General features: G+C 36.1%; 5 protein-coding genes and 1 long non-coding RNA gene across 9 annotated transcripts; 3 read left to right on the forward strand and 3 right to left on the reverse strand.

Annotated features, from left to right (window-relative positions):
- On the forward strand, positions 610-887 carry LOC108662069. The gene has a single exon (XM_018121182.1). It carries the CDS (start codon positions 630-632, stop codon positions 774-776), a length of 147 nt encoding a protein of 48 aa, XP_017976671.1. The 5' UTR covers positions 610-629; the 3' UTR covers positions 777-887.
- LOC18597935 lies at positions 822-2,575 on the forward strand. Its single transcript, XM_018121177.1, has one exon. It carries the CDS (start codon positions 909-911, stop codon positions 2,325-2,327), a length of 1,419 nt encoding a protein of 472 aa, XP_017976666.1. The 5' UTR covers positions 822-908; the 3' UTR covers positions 2,328-2,575.
- Positions 3,889-7,160, reverse strand: LOC18597937 (probable E3 ubiquitin-protein ligase LOG2). The gene is made up of 3 exons (XM_018121181.1): positions 6,279-7,160; positions 4,578-5,073; positions 3,889-4,240 (listed from the first exon to the last, which is right to left on the reverse strand). Exons 1-3 carry the CDS (start codon positions 6,752-6,754, stop codon positions 4,124-4,126), a joined length of 1,089 nt encoding a protein of 362 aa, XP_017976670.1. The 5' UTR covers positions 6,755-7,160; the 3' UTR covers positions 3,889-4,123.
- LOC18597939 (putative serine/threonine-protein kinase) lies at positions 13,662-16,065 on the forward strand. 4 transcript variants are annotated; one of them, XM_018121179.1, is made up of 6 exons: positions 13,780-14,190; positions 14,334-14,455; positions 14,531-14,747; positions 14,925-15,162; positions 15,283-15,433; positions 15,550-16,065. In XM_018121179.1, the coding sequence occupies exons 1-6, from the start codon at positions 14,118-14,120 to the stop codon at positions 15,871-15,873; spliced, it is 1,125 nt and encodes a 374-aa protein (XP_017976668.1). In that variant the 5' UTR covers positions 13,780-14,117; the 3' UTR covers positions 15,874-16,065. The 4 variants fall into 4 exon arrangements, 3 of the variants coding, with proteins under 3 accessions (XP_017976668.1, XP_007027314.2, XP_007027315.2); XM_007027252.2 differs by having other exon boundaries at positions 13,782-14,190; positions 14,542-14,747; XM_007027253.2 differs by having other exon boundaries at positions 13,782-14,190; positions 14,380-14,455; positions 14,542-14,747.
- LOC18597940 lies at positions 15,468-17,299 on the reverse strand. The gene is made up of 2 exons (XR_001927850.1): positions 16,259-17,299; positions 15,468-15,928 (listed from the first exon to the last, which is right to left on the reverse strand). It is a non-coding gene; the product is annotated as an uncharacterized LOC18597940 (long non-coding RNA).
- On the reverse strand, positions 19,954-22,901 carry LOC18597941 (serine/threonine-protein kinase-like protein CCR1). The gene has a single exon (XM_018121176.1). The coding sequence runs from the start codon at positions 22,469-22,471 to the stop codon at positions 20,147-20,149; it is 2,325 nt and encodes a 774-aa protein (XP_017976665.1). The 5' UTR covers positions 22,472-22,901; the 3' UTR covers positions 19,954-20,146.

Consider the following 23,220-nt stretch of genomic DNA (forward strand, 5'->3'; position numbering starts at 1 on the left):
CAAATGGGAGGGGGGAAGGGGGTGGTTGTTACTTTGAATCAAGAAAGAAAAATCTGAGCTGCTGGGCCAAGCCAGGGACCATTAAGGTCAATCTGCAAATGGGTTTTTGTATTGTATGTGGACAGACAAAGTGGGACCCGACAAACCGTACGCTGCCAGGGCGCCCAATCCAACAAAAACAATAGAAAAAGATGAAATTCATGTCAAAGGGCCCCATAGGCCATATGCCTCACGAGCTTTGTCAGATAATAATTGATCTTGACAAGTGTGTCCAATTCTATCAGATCAGAAGCTTCCTACTGCTGCCACGTAACCCCAACATCACGTCACCGAAGCATCTTCACCTTGGCCCCACTCTCGTTATTTTGCTTTGCTGCTCGTGGTGTACTGTATTATAGATCCAGATCTACCACGTTTTGCTCTTCACTGCTTGGGCTGATAAAAAACCTTTGCTGCTTCACTTTTTACTTCACTCAAGCAAGCACCATAGAAAGAAAAACCCACACAAAGAGCTCAGTGTTTTTGTGTTTTTTCTTTCATTCTCTCAAAAGTTGAAAACCCAGATTGAGATTGAAGCTAATTCATCAAAGGATGTAATGTAAGGTAGAGTTAAAGAGTGAGTCTTGGGGATGTTTCCAGGGGGGGAAATGGAGGAAATTTTGTTTGAAATGAAGCCAAGGAAAAGGGTTCCAATGAAGGTCTGGTTAACTGCTCAAAGTTCAATGGGTCTCCTCGTGGGTGGGAATCACACATCCTCCAGGTTTTGTACTCGCTAAATTTCTTTTCTTGCTTTGTGTTGGGTTCAATTTCTCTTGATTTCTCATTTTAGTTGATAAAAAACTACGATCTTTCTTTGATCAAAGATTGGATCTGTCTTGCTATTACTGGGTTCAAGAAGTGTTAAGACCATGGATTTTAAGACCTTGAAATTGATGATCTTTCATGGGTCTTTGGCGCGGCGTGTGCTTTTGCGCGCTTTCATGCTTGCTGCTGCTTTGTCAATTGTTCCTTTGCTGCAAATGATATCTGGGACCGATCCAGAAATGTTGCATACCCTTTCTACCTCAGCAGACTGTGCCCTTAGATCTGGTTTTTCAGGTCCATTTATATTTCCAGGCACTTTTTTGTTCTCGAAAATTTGGGGTTCATTTGGGCCGGTTCAATGTAAAGAAGATGGGAACTTGACAGCCAGTGTGGTTAGAGAGCTAATGGGAAAGCAAATGTTGAGTTATAATGCAAAAGCTCTCTGTGTCGGTGAAGGTTCAGTGTCAGCTGTTGTGGCATTGAGAGACTCGGGATTCTCCGATGTAACTGGGGTTTACAGGCACCCCTTTTTCTCTCTTAAGCAAAAGAAGTTTGTTTATGAGCTTGATTACGAGGACAATTCTTACGATTTTGTGTTATCGAGGGATCTAGATAAGGTTTCTGTCCCTGCGCTTCTTGTTCTTGAGATTGAGCGTGTTCTTAGGCCCGGTGGAATTGGGGCTATGCTTGTTGGTATTAGTGGATCAGACCCTACTAGCTTGATTAGGTCTGCTACCCCAGTTTCTTCACTACTGAAAGCATCCAGTGTTGTGCATGTTGATTATGTGAATGAGTTTACATTGGTTGTATTCAAGAAGAAACTTGAAAATACCACTTATTTTGAGCAGTATCGTCTTCCTGCGGATTGCCCATCTATAACAGACAACAAAGCTATATTGGATCACATGGAGCCTCTTGTGGAGGAGAAACCAATTGGGTTTGAAAAGAGTATTGCTTATTTGCCCAAGTTTGTTAATGTATCTTCTAAGCAACGTTTGGTCTATATTGATATTGGGGCAGGTGAGCATTTGAACTCCAATGTTACAAGTTGGTTCTTGCCTTCTTATCCTGTGGATCACAAAGCCTTCAATGCTTATTTCGTTGATCATGATACTTCGGTGATACTATCCTATGTCAAGAAGCCTGGTATCAACTTTGTTTATTACCCAGGCCTTGCTGGAAATAGAGCTACAGCCAGCTCAGGAAATAAGGCTTCCACAGATTCTGATAGTGTTGATGATTCAGATCCATTTGTTGAAGATGAAGGGTTTGACTTTCTTCTCTGGTTTAAAGATACAGTGCAATATGCAGACTTTGTGGTTCTGAAGATGAATGCAGGGGCGGTGGAGTTAAAACTTCTCTCGGATTTATTTGAGAGTGGAATCATATGCTTCATTGATGAGCTTTTTCTTCGCTGCTCAGACCATATGGACAGTGGAGGAGTGGTGAAGGGAGACTGCATGGACCTCTTTAAGGCCCTTAGAAGAACTGGTGTTTATGTCCATCAATGGTGGGGAGATTAGACCGCCATTGATATGGTGGACTCTTGTTTTAGATACTATCTTATTTGAGTCATGAGTTATCTATGTACTGCTCCTGCTTGCAGGTGCTATCACTGTTGTCTACTTTGTTACCGTTGTTGTAGTCGTCTTCCTCTTCTGGTATGTTGGGAGGAAACCAAGTTGCTTTTGTGGTTGGGCACTATGCTAAATAAGCAACCACTATGATCTCTAGTTTGCTAAATAAAGTTCACAAATTATTGTGTGCTTAATTACTCTCTTTCTTTTAATTTTTATTTTTTGTTTTTGACATTCTATTAGGTATTCGTTGGATACCATTAAATCATTATTATGAGCTTTGTCACCAATTTTTGAAAGGCATGTATCATTCTCACTAGGGACGCCAGCACCGACACAATATGAATAAACGACGTAATACATGTACATGTGCATATTCTGACAAACCAGCCCTGGGTGCTCCGGTACAATGTAGTGCTAAAAAGTTCTTGGCAATTAGCACTGCTCCATTACTCATGGCTATATACTCTTTTCCATGGTGGCAACAGCCGCAGTAGCACGGATGAAATATGGTCAGAGACCGCTCCATCTATGTAGAAACTGCACAGTCGTATTGTTTTAGACTGTGAATCGCTAAGATCTATGCTTGTTTTTCATGTCGGTGGTTTTGCACAGTTTCCCTGTAATATCTCAATCGGTTTCCAAAGCTGGAATGCCAGATTCAGTTTAATGCAGTAAGCCAGTGACGTAATGCGATCACCTTTCCCTGTTATATTTCAATTCAATCTGTTTCCACAGCTATGCGAGATTCTTTTTATTGCAGTGACGTGATGTGATACCACCAATAAGTTGAAGCTCAACCTCAAGACAATGCATGGCCGAAAAAACCAAAAGATGATCCAGGAATTGTAGTGACGTATTACCATCAATAATTTGAAGCTAAATCTCAGGAGCAGTGAAGGAAATTATTGTGTTTATATCGGTTGTTGAATGAAGAAGAACAGCCACTTGATGAATTGTTGCCCTTTTTCTCTTCAAGAATAGAAACAGCCTTAGCCCATTGGAACAAACTGACTAAGCACATCCTTTCCGCTCTTGGTAAAAATTTAGTCGGTTTCCAACTGTTCATCCCGAAGAAATTAGGCAAAACAAAAAAGCTAGACACCCAAGATTAGTTGTTGCTTGTCTGGTGCATCACAACAGTCTTGCAACCTTACCTTTGGGAGTTTGGACTTCCATTTTACCGTACAGAAACATGATAATCCAAGGCAAGACGACTGCTGTCATAGACAAATAGCTGATCCTGCAGAATGATAAAAACTGAGACTGCTGTGCATATCCAGACTAGAGTCATGAAATTCAGGGCTGGATGACTATCGTTAAGATTGGTTTTAGCAGGTTCCATATAAATGAGAAGGCTAGTATGTAACCTGAAATGAACCGAGTAAATTCTTCTTTCACATCCAAAAAAAGTAAATAAATTTGAACATGAAAGAAATTTTGGGTTCTTCCACAAGACCAAATTGGAAAATGAGAATCAAACTTATTACCATATAGCATTCAAACATGCAAGCAAAATGGCATCCATATTAGTGTGAAATTTCAGCAATTCATTCATACCATGTAGCATATTGATTACAACTTCCTGTTTGATTATTAGAAAGGCCTGACATGTAAAACAAAGGAGATGAGGACAAAAAGGCAAATTAAAAGTGATAAGACAAAAGAAAGTGGATAAAGAAAAGAAAGGCAACAACAAGCTTTACTATACAGAAAGATAGTTATAATAACATGTTCTCTGCTCATTCATCAGGGCCGTTGTTCACCTTTATCTCCAAAAGCCTCTCAACTGGCTGCCTACAAATTGGGCACCGATTAGTCTGGCATCTCAAAACCTTTGCACAGGAGCTACACATGCACTGCAAAATGAACAAAAAGAACTTGCATCAGCAACCAGCAATAAGAGTATAGTATTTTCTTTACTCCATTTCTCTGTCTTCTTTATGGAGGAAGATGAAGAGACATTAATGGTTTTGAAATTGAAAATTGGTCAAATGACCATTTATGTGAAACCCACCAGCATAATAGCATTTCTGTAACAACCAGGTAATTTTGACCATTGTGCAAGAAAACAAGGAATAACTAATTGGTGCACCAGTTGAGTCTCACCCTTATTTTCTGACCTATTCAGTCAATATTGCAAACGACCAAAGAAAGGAAAAAAGAAATGAAGAGAAAAGAAGCGGCTGTTTTTACCATGTGCCTGCAGGGAAGAACAGTTGTGTCCCGAGGCTCTGAGAGGCAAATAACGCATTCTTTTCCAGGATCATTTGCATCAACATCATTATCAACTGAATTTCCAATCCCATATATTGCTTGCAGCTCATACCTCATACCATTCACCCAGAGAATCTGTTTCACTACTCTTGCCTGGTATTCACCCTTCTCCTTCTCAAACACCGCCTGAGTTATCTGAGAATTCATGGCTCCTGACACTTTGTTTCCATCTGACCCATTCTGGTTGACAGGCAATGCCTCTGCTTTCACAGCCAGATGATAGAAATCCACCTCATCCACTTTTTGTAATTCTGCCTCCTCAAACATAGAGAAATCAATCCCTGTTCCAGAGGGCTGTCTGAACTTCTGTCCAAGACCTTGTTCAAAATGCACAGTTACTGGTGGTAGAATACTTTCCTTCATTGGTGTCAGATTACAGTCTTCACCTTCTTTTGCAAAGAAAATAACAGTCATGCTGTTTTCAAAGCAAAGCAAACACTACATCTTGTTAAGAACTTATATCAGAGATACAACAGGATTCACATAAATACTGGCAACTCTACAATGAAGAGAAGCAACATATGAACTTCAGATAAGTTGCCACATGACCTCAAAGCATAAAATGCGTTCCACAAAGAAGAAAAAAAGGAGCTTCTGGAGAGAGACTACATATATTTGCTCCAATAATTAAGTATTTCTTTGTCATGATGCGAGAGAAATGAAAGTACCACAAATGATATCATTACACCAATGAATCAAAGCACAAAAATACCATAATATTAATAAATATGAAAGTGCATAGAAAAATGATGATATCAAATGTAATATAGTACATTATTTACAAGAAACTCAGACAGCTAAGTGCTTGCTATGCAACTGGTGTGGAACTTCAACCCATCAATTATTTTTCTTTTCTATAATCTTTTCTAAATCTCCTTAAATATAAAGCAATCTAAGCTCTCCATTCCATCATATTACTCTAATTGAGAAGTTTTGATATCGAGTTTCCTGACTAGGATGCAGAAATGTAAAGGATAACAAAATATCACCATCATTCTTGTCTTCATCACAATAACCCTATTGACATTTTCTCTATCAAGGAAAAAATGTATATTATGGGGCTTGGACTCTAACACAGAGAGAGTGGGAGAACTCAAAACACCTCTAATGAGGTGAAACACCATTTGGTGAGTTTTCTTCCTTGTTCATGTTGTCTTGGCATCTAGTTTAAAGTAGATCCAAATTTTGACTAACATAACAAAATCCCAGTTTCAATAACAGTCAAACCTCATATAAAAAAGGCAACCTTACATCCTCTATAGCCAATAAACTACAAAACACTACTTAAAGTGATCCCCCCAAAAAATCCCAACAATCTTTCATGCATTCCAAATAATCTCTGTTCTTAAAATGGCTTGCCAAACCTTTATTCCTCTAAAATTGCATATCTCTCCAACTGTAGTACACTTATCCATCTAATTTGACATAATTTACATCTCAAGCTCTCCAAAAAAAAAAAAGGAAAAAGAAGCATTTAACAATAATCACATTAATTCTGACCAAACCCAAGATTCAAGAGTAAAATATAATCAAAAGCAACATATATCAAAAGCTACAACCATTTAATTCTAATCAATAACAAAATTTGAAAATTTAACCAAAAAGATAGAATTTTTATACCTTCCAGCAACAGTAGCATCAAACGTGAAAGAAACCAAGAACTTCCCAGGATTCTCCTCATCAGCTTCCAATTTCAAAGTTTCCTTCTTTAAATTAACGTCATTCCTTATAGTAACCGCCTTTTGATGCTCTATATACGGCACCGGGTGCGATGGCATCATCGGATCACAAGCATACCTACTCCAATTGGCGGGCTCCATGTGGGGCCCAACTCGATGATGATGATCGTACGGAGCAGGAAGCGGCACCGGCATCGGCGGCTGAGGCGGATAGTAACCTGGATACTGGTAATAATGGGGTGGGTTCGTGTTCGGATATTGGGGCGGGTAAGGCGTGGCGGCTGCGAAGACGTAACGGTTGGTGGGGATTTCAGGTTGCGGTTGTGCTGGAGGAGGTGGCTGTGGCGGAGGAGGGTGGTTTCTCCGGCCGCTGGTCCTTCGCCGGCCATTTACTCCGCTACTTCCGATGTTCCCCATGGAAACTTTGCCGTTGTTGGATATAAAAGGAAAAAAATTGGAAATTTTTGGAAATGTTTACAAAGTAAGGATTTTTACAACAAAGTTTGATTCAATTTCATATAAACATTTCTGGGTTTTCCCTTTTTTGCCTAAAACACCAAATCAAAAATTGAAAGAAAAGTTGGTTGGGAGCGGAAGGAGAAGAGAAGGAAAACAAAAAAAGGGTCTGTCTTTTGTTCTGTATTTCCTTTCGTTTCTCTGCCAAAGACAGAGATGGGAAACGAAGAGAGACGGAAGAGAAGGGAAAGATATAGAGAATCCTTGGACGGGTGTAATGGGCTTGCGTAAAGCTCCACCCAAAACACCATGGATGGAGAGAGAGACTACGCTAAAGTGAACCGCTTTTTTTTTTTTATTCACATTGTTTTGGTTTTTTGTTGTTTATTTTTTTATTTATTTTATTCGTATTATTGTCCAAAGTTCGTACTTTCATGACAAAAATACCCTAAGTTTGGTGGGTTTCAGATTGTGCTCCCATGCAGTACACGTACCAGATTAATTGTTTGTTGATTACAATTCCCTTCTTCTGAGATTGATCTTGGCAGACAATTGGGCATCACCTCACCTCACTAGAGTTGGAATTGGAGGCACTGCCTGTTAAAACCATTTACTTATGAATGACTTTTTAATAAAAACAAATTGTTAAATTCAATTTATTGGTGATTGCAGGAACCTTCTCAAGAGGGTCGACTCAAAGTTAATATTATCTTCAGGGAAGCTAATAGCAAAGTAGATGCACTGGCTAGAACAGATGTTGCTTTAGAGTTTGAGTTTAACTTGTACCATGATGAACTAGCTTTTGTTTCTTTAGTACTTTGTACCAAGATGTGGGAGTTTTGTAACTGTCTCTATTTTAGTTAATGTAAATTCTTATTTAACCAAAAAATAGAAGTACTCTAAGAAATAAAAACTTTTACTCTATTCACTTTTTTAGGTTTTGTACCGGTTCAGTTCTGTCTGCTTGGAGTAATTCTCTGAGAGTGTAGAGGTTATTCAATCATTCAAATATGGACAAATTGGAGAACAAAGTAAAAAAAGAGTAAATATCTCATGAAAGGAAAATTTTCTAAATGAGTTTGAGAAGTAAGAAAATGATCAAAAATAAAGGAAATGGCAGGGGTGGCCCAATAAGTTCAAAGGCCTAAAACGAAATATTTAAATAAGATTTTTTTATTAAAATTTAAAAAATTATTAAAATTTTATTTTTTTAGCCTTTTGAGATGCAAAATTTTTAATTAAACTTTTATAATTAAGTTCTTCTAATATTTCTTTTTCAATTGATAATATAACCAATCCATTTAATCTTTCTTGAGACATTGTTGATTTTAAATAAGATTTTATTAATTTTAATTTTGAAAAACTTCTTTCTCTTGAAGCAACACTTACTAGAATTGTTAACATTATTCTAAAAGCAATATATGCATTTGGGAAAGAATCGAGTCTTTTTAATGATTAAGTATGTCAATTGGACTGTTTTATTCTTGTATAATTTCTTTTAAAATTTTTAACTTTAAAAATAAATCTAAATCATTAATATCAGAATAGTTGTTATATTTTAAGGAACATTCAATATTAAGTCAGTATTCTTTCAAACTATTATCATCTAATGACTTCAACTTTTTAACGCTAAATAAAAAACTAAAAATATTTTCATATATCTTAAATTGTTCAAATCTACTTTGAAGTGAAAAAATTGCTTGATCTACGATATACAAGAAGTAATCAATTATAAATGATTCTTCAAGAGATCTAGTTATTTCATTGTCAACATTCTCATCAAATTATTTTTTCCTACAAATAATATGTGTATCACGAAATTCAAGTTCTATGTTCATTTCAGATGCAATTTCTTTAAAAAAAATCATAACAGATGCAAATCCATTTTCTCTATATTTTTCAAAAAAGAAAAAAGACATTTTAATTGTTCTATAGCAACATCAATACACATATCTTTTGATTGCAAATTTTTACTAACAGAGTTAACAGCAAACAATATATCATACCAAATAGTCATACCCAACAAAAACTCAATTTTCAAGCTCATATGTTGCTAAGCAATTAGCTTCACTTTTAGTTTTAGGATCTTCACTAACTTCTACAAATTTCAATAAAGCATCTCTTATTTGTGGAACATAATTTTTGTGTATTCTTTGGAGAAAAATTGAAGTTAAAGAAAGAAAGAGCAAATGGGAAAGGAATATTTCAAAAGTAAATATTATACGTTGAAAAACAATAATTGGTTTGATATATAGGAAAAAAATAGCTGTTGAAAATTATTAAATGCATTGATTGAAAATAAGAGAAATAAGTGAGAAAAACTTGGTTGTTGGAGATGATTAAATACATATGACTATTAGTTTATTGGAAATATGAGAATATAGTTGAGAATTAATAGCATTTTAAAAATAAAGAAGTAATAGAAAATTAAAATTTATTAAGCACTTAATTAAAAAAGTAAGAGAATAAATAATTTTATTAGTTATTTTTTACTTTTATATATTTTTTAATTTTTATATATTTTAAATATAATTAATTATATTATAATTATTATAAAAATTATAAATTTTTTCTAAAATTAGAGCCTCCCCAAATTAGGGGCCTAAAGCCCTTGCTTGGGTGGCTTCACCCTAGGGCCGCCCTTGCGAAAGGGTAAAGGACAAATCAAGGATATCGAGGGGCCAAAGGGATCAACTCTCAGCATCGGTCAATTGACAATTAAGAAACTCTGAAACCTTAATGATTTTATGTAATTTATTTCATTTTCAATAGTATGTTCTTGGATCAAATTGCGAATCTAAGTCAATCAAATAAAGTTGAAATTAAAGCAATATTTTTGTTATATGAGTTACACGTGTTCTCCACTATTCTTTCAACCTATCTTCGTAACATGGCTCATTCCACAAATTGAAGACTACAGACACCCATATAAAACTCCTACAATTAAATATTAAGTATTGTTCTCATGGTTTGCTTTCTTGCTTTCTTCTTTTCTCATGTTCCTATTTTTCTTCTTTTTTTTTTTTTGACAAATACAAGTAATATTTGACATCACGATCTTTTAGGGGCATGTCACCATTTCCCCTGCCTCAAGGTCATTCACAAACTGTGATGCCTTACACTAAAATATCAAAAATCAAATTAGTAATTGAATTCTCTGTATATGATGGCCCACCATATGTAATTTGATAACGACCCTAACGGGAAACGGATGATGCCAGAAAAAAGAGGGGGCTTAAAATAATCCCGTTTCTTGACTGTACAATTTTATTTTAGTCAGAGGCTGAGATGACCACCACATCATTACACCGTTGAGACTTTCAGAGTCTGGCTGCTGCTCTGTGCTTTGGCCCCCTGAATGTGCCCAGTCAAGGTCTCTGTCAAAATATTCATTTGTAAATTTCGACCATTAAAGTTCCTGTCGGTAGCCCACTTGTAGCTCAAAGATTCTTCAAAATTCTAGTACTACTATTTTATAGCTTCAAAATCTTGTAATCCATTGCCTGGAAAATGGACTTAAAATATATGAAAATTTTATAATAAGGAGTTTCAAATTAGAATGAGTGTCAGATATGAATGTGAGATTAATACGAGTGTGGTTAATTTTTTTAATTTTTTTCAAATAATTAGAGAACAAATTTTTATGTTGGTACTGTCGAATATATATATATCTAGTAGTTCAAGTGGAAGATTGATGGAATTTTTAGAAAATCAAAATATGGATTTATATTATTTATTTTTTTTATATTTTATTAAAATTATATTAAGATAATTTAATTTTAATAACGAGATAATATTAATTCATAATATAATCTAATAATATTAGTTAGAATCCAATATTATATGCGGACTTAAGAATATAGATGCGTGTAAATAATCTTAAATTCTATAATTAGTGAGATTAGGAATTTGTATAGCTAACTCTCCTTTTCCGTCTATAATAATATTAAAATTTCCCTCATTGGAGGGTTGCATAGAAAAAGACAAAGAACATCTTAGTAAATTGAATTTTAATTGTTAATTTAGTCAGAATTATTTTTATTGTTGGTTAATATTAATTTTACTGTCAAATATGAGTAATCAAATCATGTACCAAGATTCTATTATACTTTTGTGTTTTGAATTTTTATTATAATATATCATGAATTAATATAAATTTATTTTACAATAAATTGTATCAAACATAAAAATTCCAACAAATTGAAAAGTCGGAGTAATATAGGTTCTGTCCCTCGAGTTCCTCAGGCACAACGAAGTAGGGAATTGCTTGCCCTGAGAAGCTGAAAACTAACATGCAGGATCAGGAAAGAACAGCCCAGGTTGGTAATTTTGCAACTGAACTTTGTCTCTGAGACTGATTTCTATGAATAAAGCAAGAAGCTGATAGAATTTGCAATCTTCCTCAAAGGGATGTTGAGCCTCATGACACCCTAACAGAAACTGCTTAAACATGGCAGTAAAACTCTGACATATGCCATTGGATGTACAAGACATGGGAATTTGTAATAGCCTAAAATATGCTTCCACTCCAGCGTCTGCTCCCTTGCCTGTTAAGATCAACAACAATGAAAAAAAAAAGGGCCAAAAGTTTGTCTGCTTACTTTTGAATTCACTCAATGTTATAATTCTAGATTAGAGCAACGGCAATGCAATCGTTGTGGTCGCCTCTTGGCTCTGACATCTCAGAATCTGTTCTCCTTGCAATGTGAAAAGGGATTGGGCTACCCATTGGGATTGGCTTCTGTACCTAAGTATTGATTACAGGGGCAGGGCAATGCTATTCAAGCTAGTTTTTAGAGGTCGAAAGAGCACTGTCTGATCACTCACAACCACAAAAACAATAGGGAAGAGAGATTCCAAATTTCGAACTTAGCTTTTTGCATCAATAATTGATTAAACGCTGGAGATTGGGTGCATGACAAATACAATAATTAAATCAAAAGATGATGAACATTTTTATAATGTAAGTGAAACAGAGCATCAGACCGCTGGGCACCCAAAATTTGACCTGTTTAGCATGTCTTAATCTGGAATATATATTTACAGGCAGTGAATCTTTTTCTTGTGACTAATTTTTGTTTTGCCTTTGGGCCTTTGGTTCTTCCAGCCTAGTGACAAAATACAATTCTCACTTTCTTTTCTCTGCCCTCTATTTATTTTCAAGCGGATGAATGTGAATTAAACTACGTATAAACCCCCAAATTTGCTGATGGTTAGAGTTTTTGCTTAAAAAAAAATTAATATTTTCAAATTTTTATATTTTTATTTTAAATTAAATAAATTTTTATAATTAATAATTAATTATTTATCATTAATCAAATCATCACTTATCATATATCATATAATCATTTTATCTTATCACATTAATATATTAATGTTACATTATCATTTATTATAATATTTTTAATAATTGAAGTCAAGTTGGATTCAACAATTGCTTAAATAAGCACAAAACTTGAATTCACACTTTAGGGACTAGAGTGACCATGCATAACTCATGTTTGACATTTCCTCCCGCCCTTTTTCCTTTTCAGAAAATAAATAAAGCTGTCATGTCTCCCTTACCTTACCTCGATATGGCTTGATTAATTTGGGTTGCGTCTTGGGCAGGATATTTTAGACTTATACCGGGTTTGCTACGAAATATTATTATAATAAAATGTTTATTTAATTTAATTTTCAAATATATTATAAAAATATTATTTTAATATAATAATAATAATTTTATTTTAAAGTGGTTTAAATGAGGGAGCGTAGATAAATCAAATCTAAACTTGGTTTAATTTTTAGAAGTGTAAATTGAACTTGACTCATGAACACTTGNATAAAATTAAAAAAAATTCTCTCAAAATTCTTTTTTGTTTCAAAATGATGTTTTTGATCCCTTAACTATTTTGATTGTTAATACTTTTAGTCAATGTTAAAAAACTTTATATTCAATATCACAAAAATATTTTAAAATACAAATGTTCTCTTAAATAAAAATTTGCTCATGTCCTTTTCCAAAATTTAATAAATTTCATTTTAATATTTAATAAGATTCAATATTTGATAGAAAAAAAAACTTAAAACTTAATAAAATTCTAAAATGAGATTTGTGAACACTGTAATTTGTTTCACTTTGATATTTAATAAAATTTAATATTTTAAAAAAATAAATCTTTTGATATAAAATAATTAAGTCAAATTCTTTTTAAATCATCTTAAACCTTAGTCTCAACGAACAAATTTTGAGTAAATTTTTTTTAACAAAATTAATAATCAAGAATAAAAAATAAATCTCTTGACCGAACACCATCAAATTTAAAATATCCATAATTAAACAAAAGATTTACTTTTAATACAGTCTTTTCAATGAAAAAAAATATCAAACTGTTGAAGAAATAGAAAGTTTGATAACAATGAATTTTACCTAAAAAAAAAAGTTTATGATTTTGAAGGCAGATATAACTTCAAATTTTCAATCCTTCAAATCAAAATTTTTTAGTGTTTTTTTCTGATTAAGACTTTTGAAAGAATAATAAGTAATTTTTTTTAAAAAAGAATATGCTTAAATTTAAAAAAATATATAAGAGGTATTTATGTTTTAAAATATTTATATAGTATTAGGTCTAATTTTTTTAACAGTTAGATTAACAATGTTAACAATTCAAGAATGAAAAGCACCCTGTTTTCCCATTAATTGAATTAGCATGGCTTCCAAAATCCAAATAATAATTGGGTTCTGGAATAGTATATGGTTTTGGGTATTCTCAACTTTGTCAAGTCTATATTGGCGGGTTGATGCAGATGGTCATTTTTCTTGTTTCAATCTTGTGAAATCGAGTTATGTCATGTGTATGAAATGAATATTAAATGTCTAATTTCATATGGTTTTATAGAAGTTAGTGTAATCTCTGACCCAAATGACTCCACCAACTTCATATTGTTTCTTGTCTGTTATTGTTCAACCAATTATATTGGAAAAAAAATAGAATTAGTAGTAATTTTTTAGAATTGCTTATAAATTTGTCCTGGAGAAGCACTCCAAAGTCCTCGTTTTAAAAGTCAAAATCCATAGGCATAAAGCTTGTGTTCTCATTCCTCTTTCCTTTTTAGCTGATACTTGTGTTCCCAAAATCCAAAGCCTTAATGTACTTGAGTAGTTGCATACCTGTAGAGTTTCCTCCTCGTAGCTGATTACCTTTCCAAGTAACATAAACATCTTACTTCTGGAATTGAGCTTTTCTGGGGGGGGGGGCAAAGTTCAAGGGTTCATCTTTCTTCTGGAATTGAGCTTTTCTGGGGGTGGCAAAGTTCAAGGTTTCCCAGGCAGGCCAAAGACATGAAGTTAACTTCCTGTTTCTCAAATTGTTTTTCTTCTGCATCAGAAACCGCCATCGATAGAGGAGGACCGGGTAAAATGTTGGGTGTTTTTATCTCTTTCTTGTACCTTTGACTATGTTGTTTTGATGCAAACAGGTTAAGAGGTTTTGGTGTTGGAGATTGAATTTTTTTTCTTCTGTATTCAACATTAGTTTTCTTCTTTCTGCATATACAGAAGCCGAAGAAGAAAATGATCAGAATTTTACTGTCTTCTCTTATAGTGAGCTGAAAGCTGCCACTCATGGATTCTCTGCTTCAAACAAGATCGGAGAAGGTGCCTTTGGCTCTGTCTACAAGGTTACTTCTTTGCCTTGAACAAAACACTCTGGTTAATTTTCTTAAAATGCTGATGTGAGTACTGGGTCCTTGTAGGGCTTGCTTAGAAATGGTATTGTCGTGGCTGTAAAAATGCTTTCAGTTGAACTTGAATCGATGCGTGGGGAAAGAGAGTTTGTATCTGAAATAATTACACTTTCCAATCTTAAACATGAAAACCTTGTTACACTTAAGGGGTGCTGCGTGGATGGAGCTAACAGATTCTTGGTTTACAATTACATGGAAAATAATAGCCTGGCGCAGATCTTACTAGGTAAACTTGTTTATTAGTCTGATATTCTGATCAGTTTCATCCCATATATGAATAATTGATTTGATAAGATGACATTTGATGTATTAAACAACGTAGAATGCCCAGAATTCATCAGACAGTGAACAAATCAATGGATTTCTGTTAGACAATTTTGGTTGCTATGTTCTTGATTAATAGGTGGAGAGCAAAACAGAATCAAACTTGGTTGGGAACCAAGGCGAGCTATATCATTAGGAGTTGCTCGAGGGCTTGCCTATCTTCACGAGGAAGCTAAGCCACACATCGTGCACAGAGATATTAAGGCTAGCAACATACTTCTGGATCAGAATTTGATACCAAAAGTTTCAGATTTCGGACTTTCAAGAATTCTAAGAGATAATGTTACTCACATTAGTACTCATGTCGCGGGCACATTGTAAGTGAAAATTGCTGGTTTCTTCCCATAAAATTGATAAATCTCTCTTTTGTGGTTGGATATTTATGCTCCTTGAAGTACCGTGGCTAATGGGATTTCTTGCAATCGCAAATGAGATAGAGGCTATCTTGCTCCAGAGTATGCCATCAGCGGACGTTTGACACGAAAAACAGATGTTTATAGTTTTGGGGTACTACTTTTGGAAATTATCAGCGGGCAGACTGTTGTCAATTATGATTTAGAGCATGGTGAACGTTACTTGGTTCAGAAGGTAATGTTATTGGAAGTAACCGGTGAATCCAGCATTGATGCACGAAACCTAGAGCTTTCGTTCAGTTTAGAGAATAACTTTACTGACATGTTGACTTTATGTGTGTAAACGATCAGGCATGGGAACTCTACAGGGCTAACAGCATTCTGCAATTGGTAGATCCTATAGTAGGTATGAACTACCCTGAAGAAGAAGCGGTTCGATTCATCAAGGTGGGCCTCCTTTGCGTTCAAGAAACAGCCAAGCTCCGACCAGAAATGTCAAGAGCCGTGAGAATGTTGACTAATGACATCGACATCGAAGGAGTTCAAATTTCACAGCCTGGTCTTGTTTCTGATCTGATGAATATCAAGTTAGGACAGAAGACCACCTTTCCGAGCATTTCCTCTAAAGCCTCAAGCATGGAAAGCTCGCGCAGCCCCCCTAGTTCATATTCTTGACTTGCTGGCTCTTGTTCGTTTGGGGTTGTGGAGAACCGTCGTTTTTTCTTTGTTCCTGTAGGGAAACTACTGATTGTTTGGTATACTATTTAAACAGTTCCAATACAGTTCTGACGATATTGTACAAAGAAAAGAAATAGAAATATACCCGTTTCCACACCATATACAAAGAAGGCGTATTGTAGTTTCTTAGTTTGAATTCTTCAGTAGTTACAGCTTTCTTGTGCCTATTCCTATATAATTACCTTGCTAATTTTGTGATATAATTAACTACCAGATTCTCAACCAGCAAAGATACCACAAATGAATTTTGTAAAACCAGGGAGCTTATTAAGTCAGTGGATATTCCTGTGCAAGATTGTGACTCGTTTAGTCATTTTCATACCTTAGAAATGAGGAACAGAAACTGCAGCCCAGGCATCAGATTTCTCCCTCCCGAAGCGTAAGATGAGAAAAGAACCAGTCAGAAGCCAAAAAGAAAGAACTAATCCAAGAGTTCTTGGAAGATCTTACCTGTGACCTTGGGTCCTGCAAAGTTTTCAGAGTTTATGACTAAAAAGCTTATTTTGTTATGGAAATCCCAACTTCTGTTAGACATTAGGTTGACCATAGATTGAAACACACCCTCCATCGTTAAGACAGCAGAATGCATGCATGGCTCCTCGCATGCCATCCACGAAGGCCACCGGACTCTTGATGGGCTTTGCAAATGGCATACAGGGAGCCAGGCATACAAAATGTGCATTTAACAGTTAATATATGCAAAGCATGATGATATGAATATGCAAATGAGTAGATGCATAAATATATGTTTATATATTGGGTACTTAAAAATGTTTCCTGTTACTCTTAAGGTCCAAAACCAAATGATGATGCTGCCTGCACAATGGTGACTATGACAGTGAAGAAGCATCACAGCTGGGAGGTTGATACTCAAGCATGAGTATACATACATATATATACTTGAGAGCAGCTAACAAAAAATGAAGAAAAGCTGTTAAGGTTAAGAAGATGCATTAGAGAAAGGAGGCAAGGAGTTATATATATACTGAAAAAAAAAGGAGTTATCTTGTCAACAGAAAGAGAAAAGAGGGAGATTTCTTGGATAAACTTCTAATCAGTCATAATTAAGTTGGCTTAAAGGTGACAATATGTGCTCCCGTACCTCCCTTTTTTTCCCTTTATTTTCCCTGGAAACATATCTTCCCCTGCTTTTGAGTTGGCAATTTGGCATGTAGCTAATACAAGCTCAAGGCGTCATTCCACCTGAAAGGCCACTTCTTTTCCTACTTTGGTCTCTAAACTTAGTGAAGGCAGTAGGTTTTTGTGTGACCTAGAAAGTGTAAGAAGGAAGCTGTAGGTTGGAGAGAAAGAAAGAGAGAAGAGATAGGCAAAATAGTGATACTGAGCCTTTATTTGTTTGGTTTTTAGGATCCTTTTTTCCTCTTTTCTAGATCATAAAGCAAAGGTTCTTTGCACTTCTGAAACTGATTTGTCTGGAAGTGCTTGGACGACTTGGATTCCCATACCTATGCACCTGGTGTTGAAAGAACATCTCCCCCTCTCTCTCATGCCTCTAATGTACCTTTGTCCCATCTTCTCTTCTACAGCTTTCCCTTGCATTCCCTACCCATTACGTACACAGTGGGGCCAAAGGCCAAACAATAGTTTTGGAAGGAATTTGATCTTAACATCTCCAATTTGATTCCATGGTTGATGAACCGAATTCCTCCAGCTGCTACTCTGCTAGCTGCTACTACGAATATATGCCAAAGAATAGCTACCATCTTCTAAGAGGTTTGGAAAAAAAAGCTTTCTCTTAGGATCACCTGAGAGTATCTTAGTGACATTTTTGCAAAAGGCTGCAAAATTTCCATTTTCCTTTTCCCTAATTGAAGAAGAGAACAGTGTACGTAACAAAAGGGATGCACTAAACTGTTCTGTCTTGAAACTTGAAAGCAAGAAGTACTACTACATTTTTATCGTTTTTGGGGTTGGAAGGAACTGCAAGTGCGGGAATCCTTCTCTTTTTGTCAGAAGCCAGATCTATAGCACTTGGAAGAGTTGGCACGACCTTTCTGTTTGGATTGACATTGGACTCTCTCTTTTCTCAGATTATGCTCTCCCATCCTCTTTCCCTCGGACACCCCCCCCCCCCCCCCCCCCCCCCCCCCCCAATTGTCTCCTCTCTCTCTCTTGGGAAATTCTTCAATTTAATTAACTAAACAGCTACTTAAACAAAGCATTAAAAAAGCTCTACAAAACCAGAAGAACAGAAGTAGAAAGCGAACGCAACAGCTAACGGAAGGATCTTGATCAAAGCTTTAGTCCTTCCCAATTGAAAGAAAAAGTGAAATAATTGATATCATTCTGAGAAATTAGTGATTGGAATATGAATAATAACCGTCGAAATGCATAGATTAAATGTTTTGATTCAGTGAAGCTAGCTAAAAATGCATATTATCCTGATATCTGTTTAGATGGTTGTAGCCATTCATTGTGACTGTGGGTATAGTGAATTCATTAGTATTGCTTCTCTTGTTCATGCTCCAAAAAGGGTGTATCCCATGGCAAAAACAGTTCAAAGAGAGGAAAAAAATGGCAGATTAGAAAGAAAGTGTTTGTTTAGGGGCTCATAAAACTCTTTCATATGCTGAAGTTACAATCATGAACTACATTCCTCAGTAAGATTACTAAAAAAGGTTATAGGAGATTATTATGATTAATGCCATAGCTAATCATATACACGCGGATGATAAACGGAAAAAACCCATAGGAGAAAGCAAGTACTGCAATTATTACTAAACGTTTCATGCAGATTTTTTATTATTTTTTCTCAAATCATTCATCATTTCAAGAGCGGTTGTGTATTCAGAAATTCCAGCTTCTGATAAGTTTCATGATCATAGTCAACCAGAAAATCCAGAAGCTTGTACCAGCAAACAGTGAGGAAAGAGGGGAACACATTAGACGGGGAACCCTTATACCATTTAGAAGTAATGACTGATGGCAAGTGTGAAATTGAAGGCCTGTGATCGAGGGAGAGACATGGAAGGTTGGGGGGAGGAAATAAAGAAAATCTAAGTTGAATCCTAGGTGGTCCCTTAAAGCAATGTGATTGAGTAGAAGAATATACATAGTAGGGTAGAGTCAATAAAAAGGTAGAACATAAAAATCTTTTCTCCTATGCAATGGACCTTCAAAATACTCCACACTGCATGACAAATATAATCCCATCCAAAAAAATGAAGGGGCAAATTAAAAAAAAAAAACTAAGTTTGCTTACAAGTAGGAGATAAAGAAGAAATGTTGCTGGACTCAAAATATGCAGTACAAGTTTGTTTTCTCAAGGTCCAGAACTGCAATCCAGTGAAAATCTACAGTACTACTAGCTTTTCTGCTTTCTCTTTTTCTGTTTGTGACAGTCAATATGTATTGGTGGAATTTGCCATCCCAGGCATGGTCTTCTAATTCAAAAGTTAATATTATTATATTAACAACTTGGGTGTACAGACATAGGAAATTACTAGTCATTCAAATGGTGCCAACATAATAGCAGTAAAGTAGAAGTAAGAAATGATAGAGCTAAAGAACTTAGGCAAAAGTGATGAAATGAAAAGGCAAAATGATCATAACTATGTTGTAAGTCTGTTAAAGCTGAAAGGAGAAAAATCTATTTGTATCTATTACTGTTGCTAATCAGAGACAAAGCAATAAAATCAATAAGATTTTTTGGCCTCCCCACAGCATAGGACTGGTTCTGCTGCACTGCTTACAGATGCACTTGTGAAAATTTCAAAGCATTGCTAGCAAAAGATTTATTATGTACAGCACAAATTTGATGACAGTTATTCATTATGTAGTCAAGGACGAAATATGTGGTTGGCTGATAGGTTGACATTCAATGAAATTGAGAATGATGAGATAAAGATGTGATCACACCAAAAACAAATGTCTCCTCAACAATACTAAGCTCATCATCAAGTACTCTGAGTAGGAACTTGAACATAATACAGGAAGGAGTAGTTGCCGAATGTTAAATGGAAGGCCAAAATTGTTATATGTTGAGGAAACAAGATGTAGAGTTGAAAAAAAATGAACCTTATTCACTTCGTGGATATTAAGTAATGCATTGCATCTCATTCTCATTTACAAGAAGTTGATTATAAATTTACAGTTGCCAAAATAGCTATACTCAATTAACAAGCTGTCACAAGTGTTTTGCTAATCTGTTCATAGGATTTGCTCAAAACTTGGGGAGTCAAATTGAAGATCAAAAGACCAGTCCATCCTTCACAATTTGCTGCAACAAATTTACCGAATCTGACATAGTAGGACGCTCACTAGGATCTTCTCTGACAGCCAACTCAGCTACATCAGCCAATTTAAGCAAAGGCTCAACATTCCTTGGAAGAGTGACAAAACGATCAATTATGGCAGCTGCTTTACCCTGTTTAATTAAGGGCAGTGCCCAGTCAATTATACTTGGAGGTGTATAATCTCTGTCAAAAGCTTTCCTTCCACTGAGAATCTCCAATAACACAATCCCAAAGCTGTAGACATCACTCTTCATGTCTCCACTAAGATCAAGATCCCTCTCAATTGATGTAAGAAGTCCAAAATCTGCAATTCGTGCTCCCCACTCTGAATCCAAAAGAATGTTTGAAGTCTTGACATGCCGGTGGACAATTGGAGGCACAACTTCCTTGTGAAGGTACTCAAGTCCCCTTGCAGTCTGCAACGCAATCTTCAAACGAAGGCTCCAACTCAGAGGACAAAGCCCTCCATGAAGGTGGTCATGCAGTGTACCATGGGGCATATATTCATAAACAAGCAGCCTCTCCCCCATCTCTGAACAGTAACCTATCAAATTCACAATATTGCAATGTCTCACATTGCAAAGGATTTCAAGTTCCATCTCAAAATCACGATTGTTACCGTGGATTATTGTGGCAGCATTTGCCCTCTTGACAGCAACTTGCCTCCCATCTGCTAGCACGGCCTTGTAAACAAAACCATAACTTCCTCTACCAAGCTCATTGAACTCCTTGAACCCATTAGTGGCATCTTTCAACTCTGAAAGTCTGAAAATTTGAGCTGTCCCGGGAAAAGGAGTGATAGAAAGTGGAGGGAATGAATCAGCAGTAGTATCAGCATCCAACTCTGGTTTGCCTATGCAAGACTTAAACTGTTTTTTTGTCCCTTCTTCCCTTTTAGTAGTAAATACACGTGGAAAGAAACACCAGCTAAGTAATACCAGCAGAAAACCTGAAGCACAAGAACCAATTATAATCACTAGCCTAAGCAAGTGATGCCAGTGCTTCTCCAGAGATGATTGGAGCCCACATACATCACGACAAGAACTGTTTTGGCAAAGAGAGCAAGCTGTGCATATTCTATCAGCATTCCTAGTGCATGAACTAGACAAGAAGAAGCCTTCAGAGCAATTTGATCCACAAAATGAACAAATCTGTAAATCTTTCCTAACACACAAGCTAGTCAAATCTGGCTCATTTAGAATACTTGCATTAAAAGCAAACTCCGCTTCACCGCAGGAAGCAGGTTGACAAAGACCAGGGCTGCACAATTCCAGCGGAGGATTATAATCAGGTGGCAAGGAGGCATTTCCGGACCAACAATCCAAAACCAGATCATCTTCCCTAATGCCACACGTAGTGTAGTCAGATGAAGCAAATGCCATAAAACCAGAACCCCTTGGAACAGAAGAAAAATTGAAACTGCCCCAACATTCCACCCCATGGTTATCCTCTCGAATCCCGCAAAAATGATGAGCACCGGCTGTCAACGACACGAAACGGATACCAACAGGAGGATTGGAAAAAGAATGAGAATTACCCCAGCATTTCAGCTCACCAGATGAATCCAGGATGCCACAAATAGAACCTTTTGCAGAAGCTAAAGCTAAAAAACTCTCCGAAACATTCGAAACCCCTAAAAATTCCGCATTTGGTCCCCAACAAACAAGCCCTCCGTCTCTAATCCCACCACAGCTAAACCCTTCACCAGAAATAATCTTTTTAAAAACAAGATTACTAACACTCTGATCATAAAACAGACTACTCTGTTTTGAGCTTAAAGTATTATTAGAACTCCTTACAATTTCCCAACAATCAACGATACCGGATTCATGATCAGAATAATAAGCCCCTCTAATTCCACAAACATGATTCTTTCCAGCAGCAATATAAGAATAAGCCCTGGTTTTATAATTTGAAGGAACAAGATCTGTACCTGACCCCATTAAGCTCCAGCAAAAAACTTGAGAAGTATTTGCCAAGATGCCACAAAGGAAACCTTCACCGCCTGAGAGAGCTTCCATTTGAGGAACTTGAGAAGCAAAGTCTGAGGAAGATAGTGAAGATGAAGTAGATGAAGTAGCAGAAGAAGAAGAAGAAGCAGAGCTGCTGTTTTTGCTCCAACATATAACTTCCTGCTTGCCGCTAGCATCAATGGCACAGAAGAAGCCGTCCTCGCCGAATGCGGCGGAGATGGGGCCCATTGATCCGAACCCAGATGCAGAAATGGCTGAAATGAGGAGGAGAAGAAGGAGAAACATGGTGGTTTTGAGGATTTGCATGGCAGGTCTTTGTTGTTCTTGTAGTCCTCGTCGTCGTTTTGTTCTTCTTGTTTGTTGTCATGGAATTGAAGGGGAAATGGAGGGTTCTTTGTTTAAGCTTGAAGTGAGCAATAGAAAGAGAAAGAGATAGTTGATGAGGTTGGTGACGATGATAGAACGTGGGTGTCGCCATTTTTTTTCTTTTGCTTGTTTTCCTTTTTTACTGTGTTTGGTGGTTTGGACCGTTTGTGTTTCGAAACTACTAAGGTAATCAAGCTGTTCAAATATTAACTGTTAGTTAGCTTCTTTTACCGCCGACAGTTCCATGGGAGAGAACTAGTGACAGTCTAGTTCAAATTAAGTCTCCATTGAAACAACTTCTTGTCCAAATGCTACTTCAAAGCATTACTTAGCCAGCTAACTACAAATTGTAAACTGCTTCAACCCTGGAATGGTATGCAATTTGTCCACTTATCTTGTCCAGAGATTTACATTTACAGATATTTAATTCAAAATCTTTTACTGTCGAAACAATCCCTCATTGCCGTGTTTTACTAATCTTATCTGCTCTTAGTCGCACCGATGGAGAAAAGAGAGATCCTTCCAGGAGTACCTGTAAAATGACAGCCCATTTGATAAATAAACATATGACCTATTACAAAAAGGCAGTTTCTTTTTCTTACGCTTTTAATGTGCATTGTCCTAACATAAATACATTAAATGTTTGTTTGTATTAATGGATAGGCATGTGCCCCACTTACCATTCTCCT

This window comes from Theobroma cacao, chromosome 5 (assembly GCF_000208745.1).
Source record: "Theobroma cacao cultivar B97-61/B2 chromosome 5, Criollo_cocoa_genome_V2, whole genome shotgun sequence".
Taxonomy (NCBI): domain Eukaryota; kingdom Viridiplantae; phylum Streptophyta; class Magnoliopsida; order Malvales; family Malvaceae; genus Theobroma; species Theobroma cacao.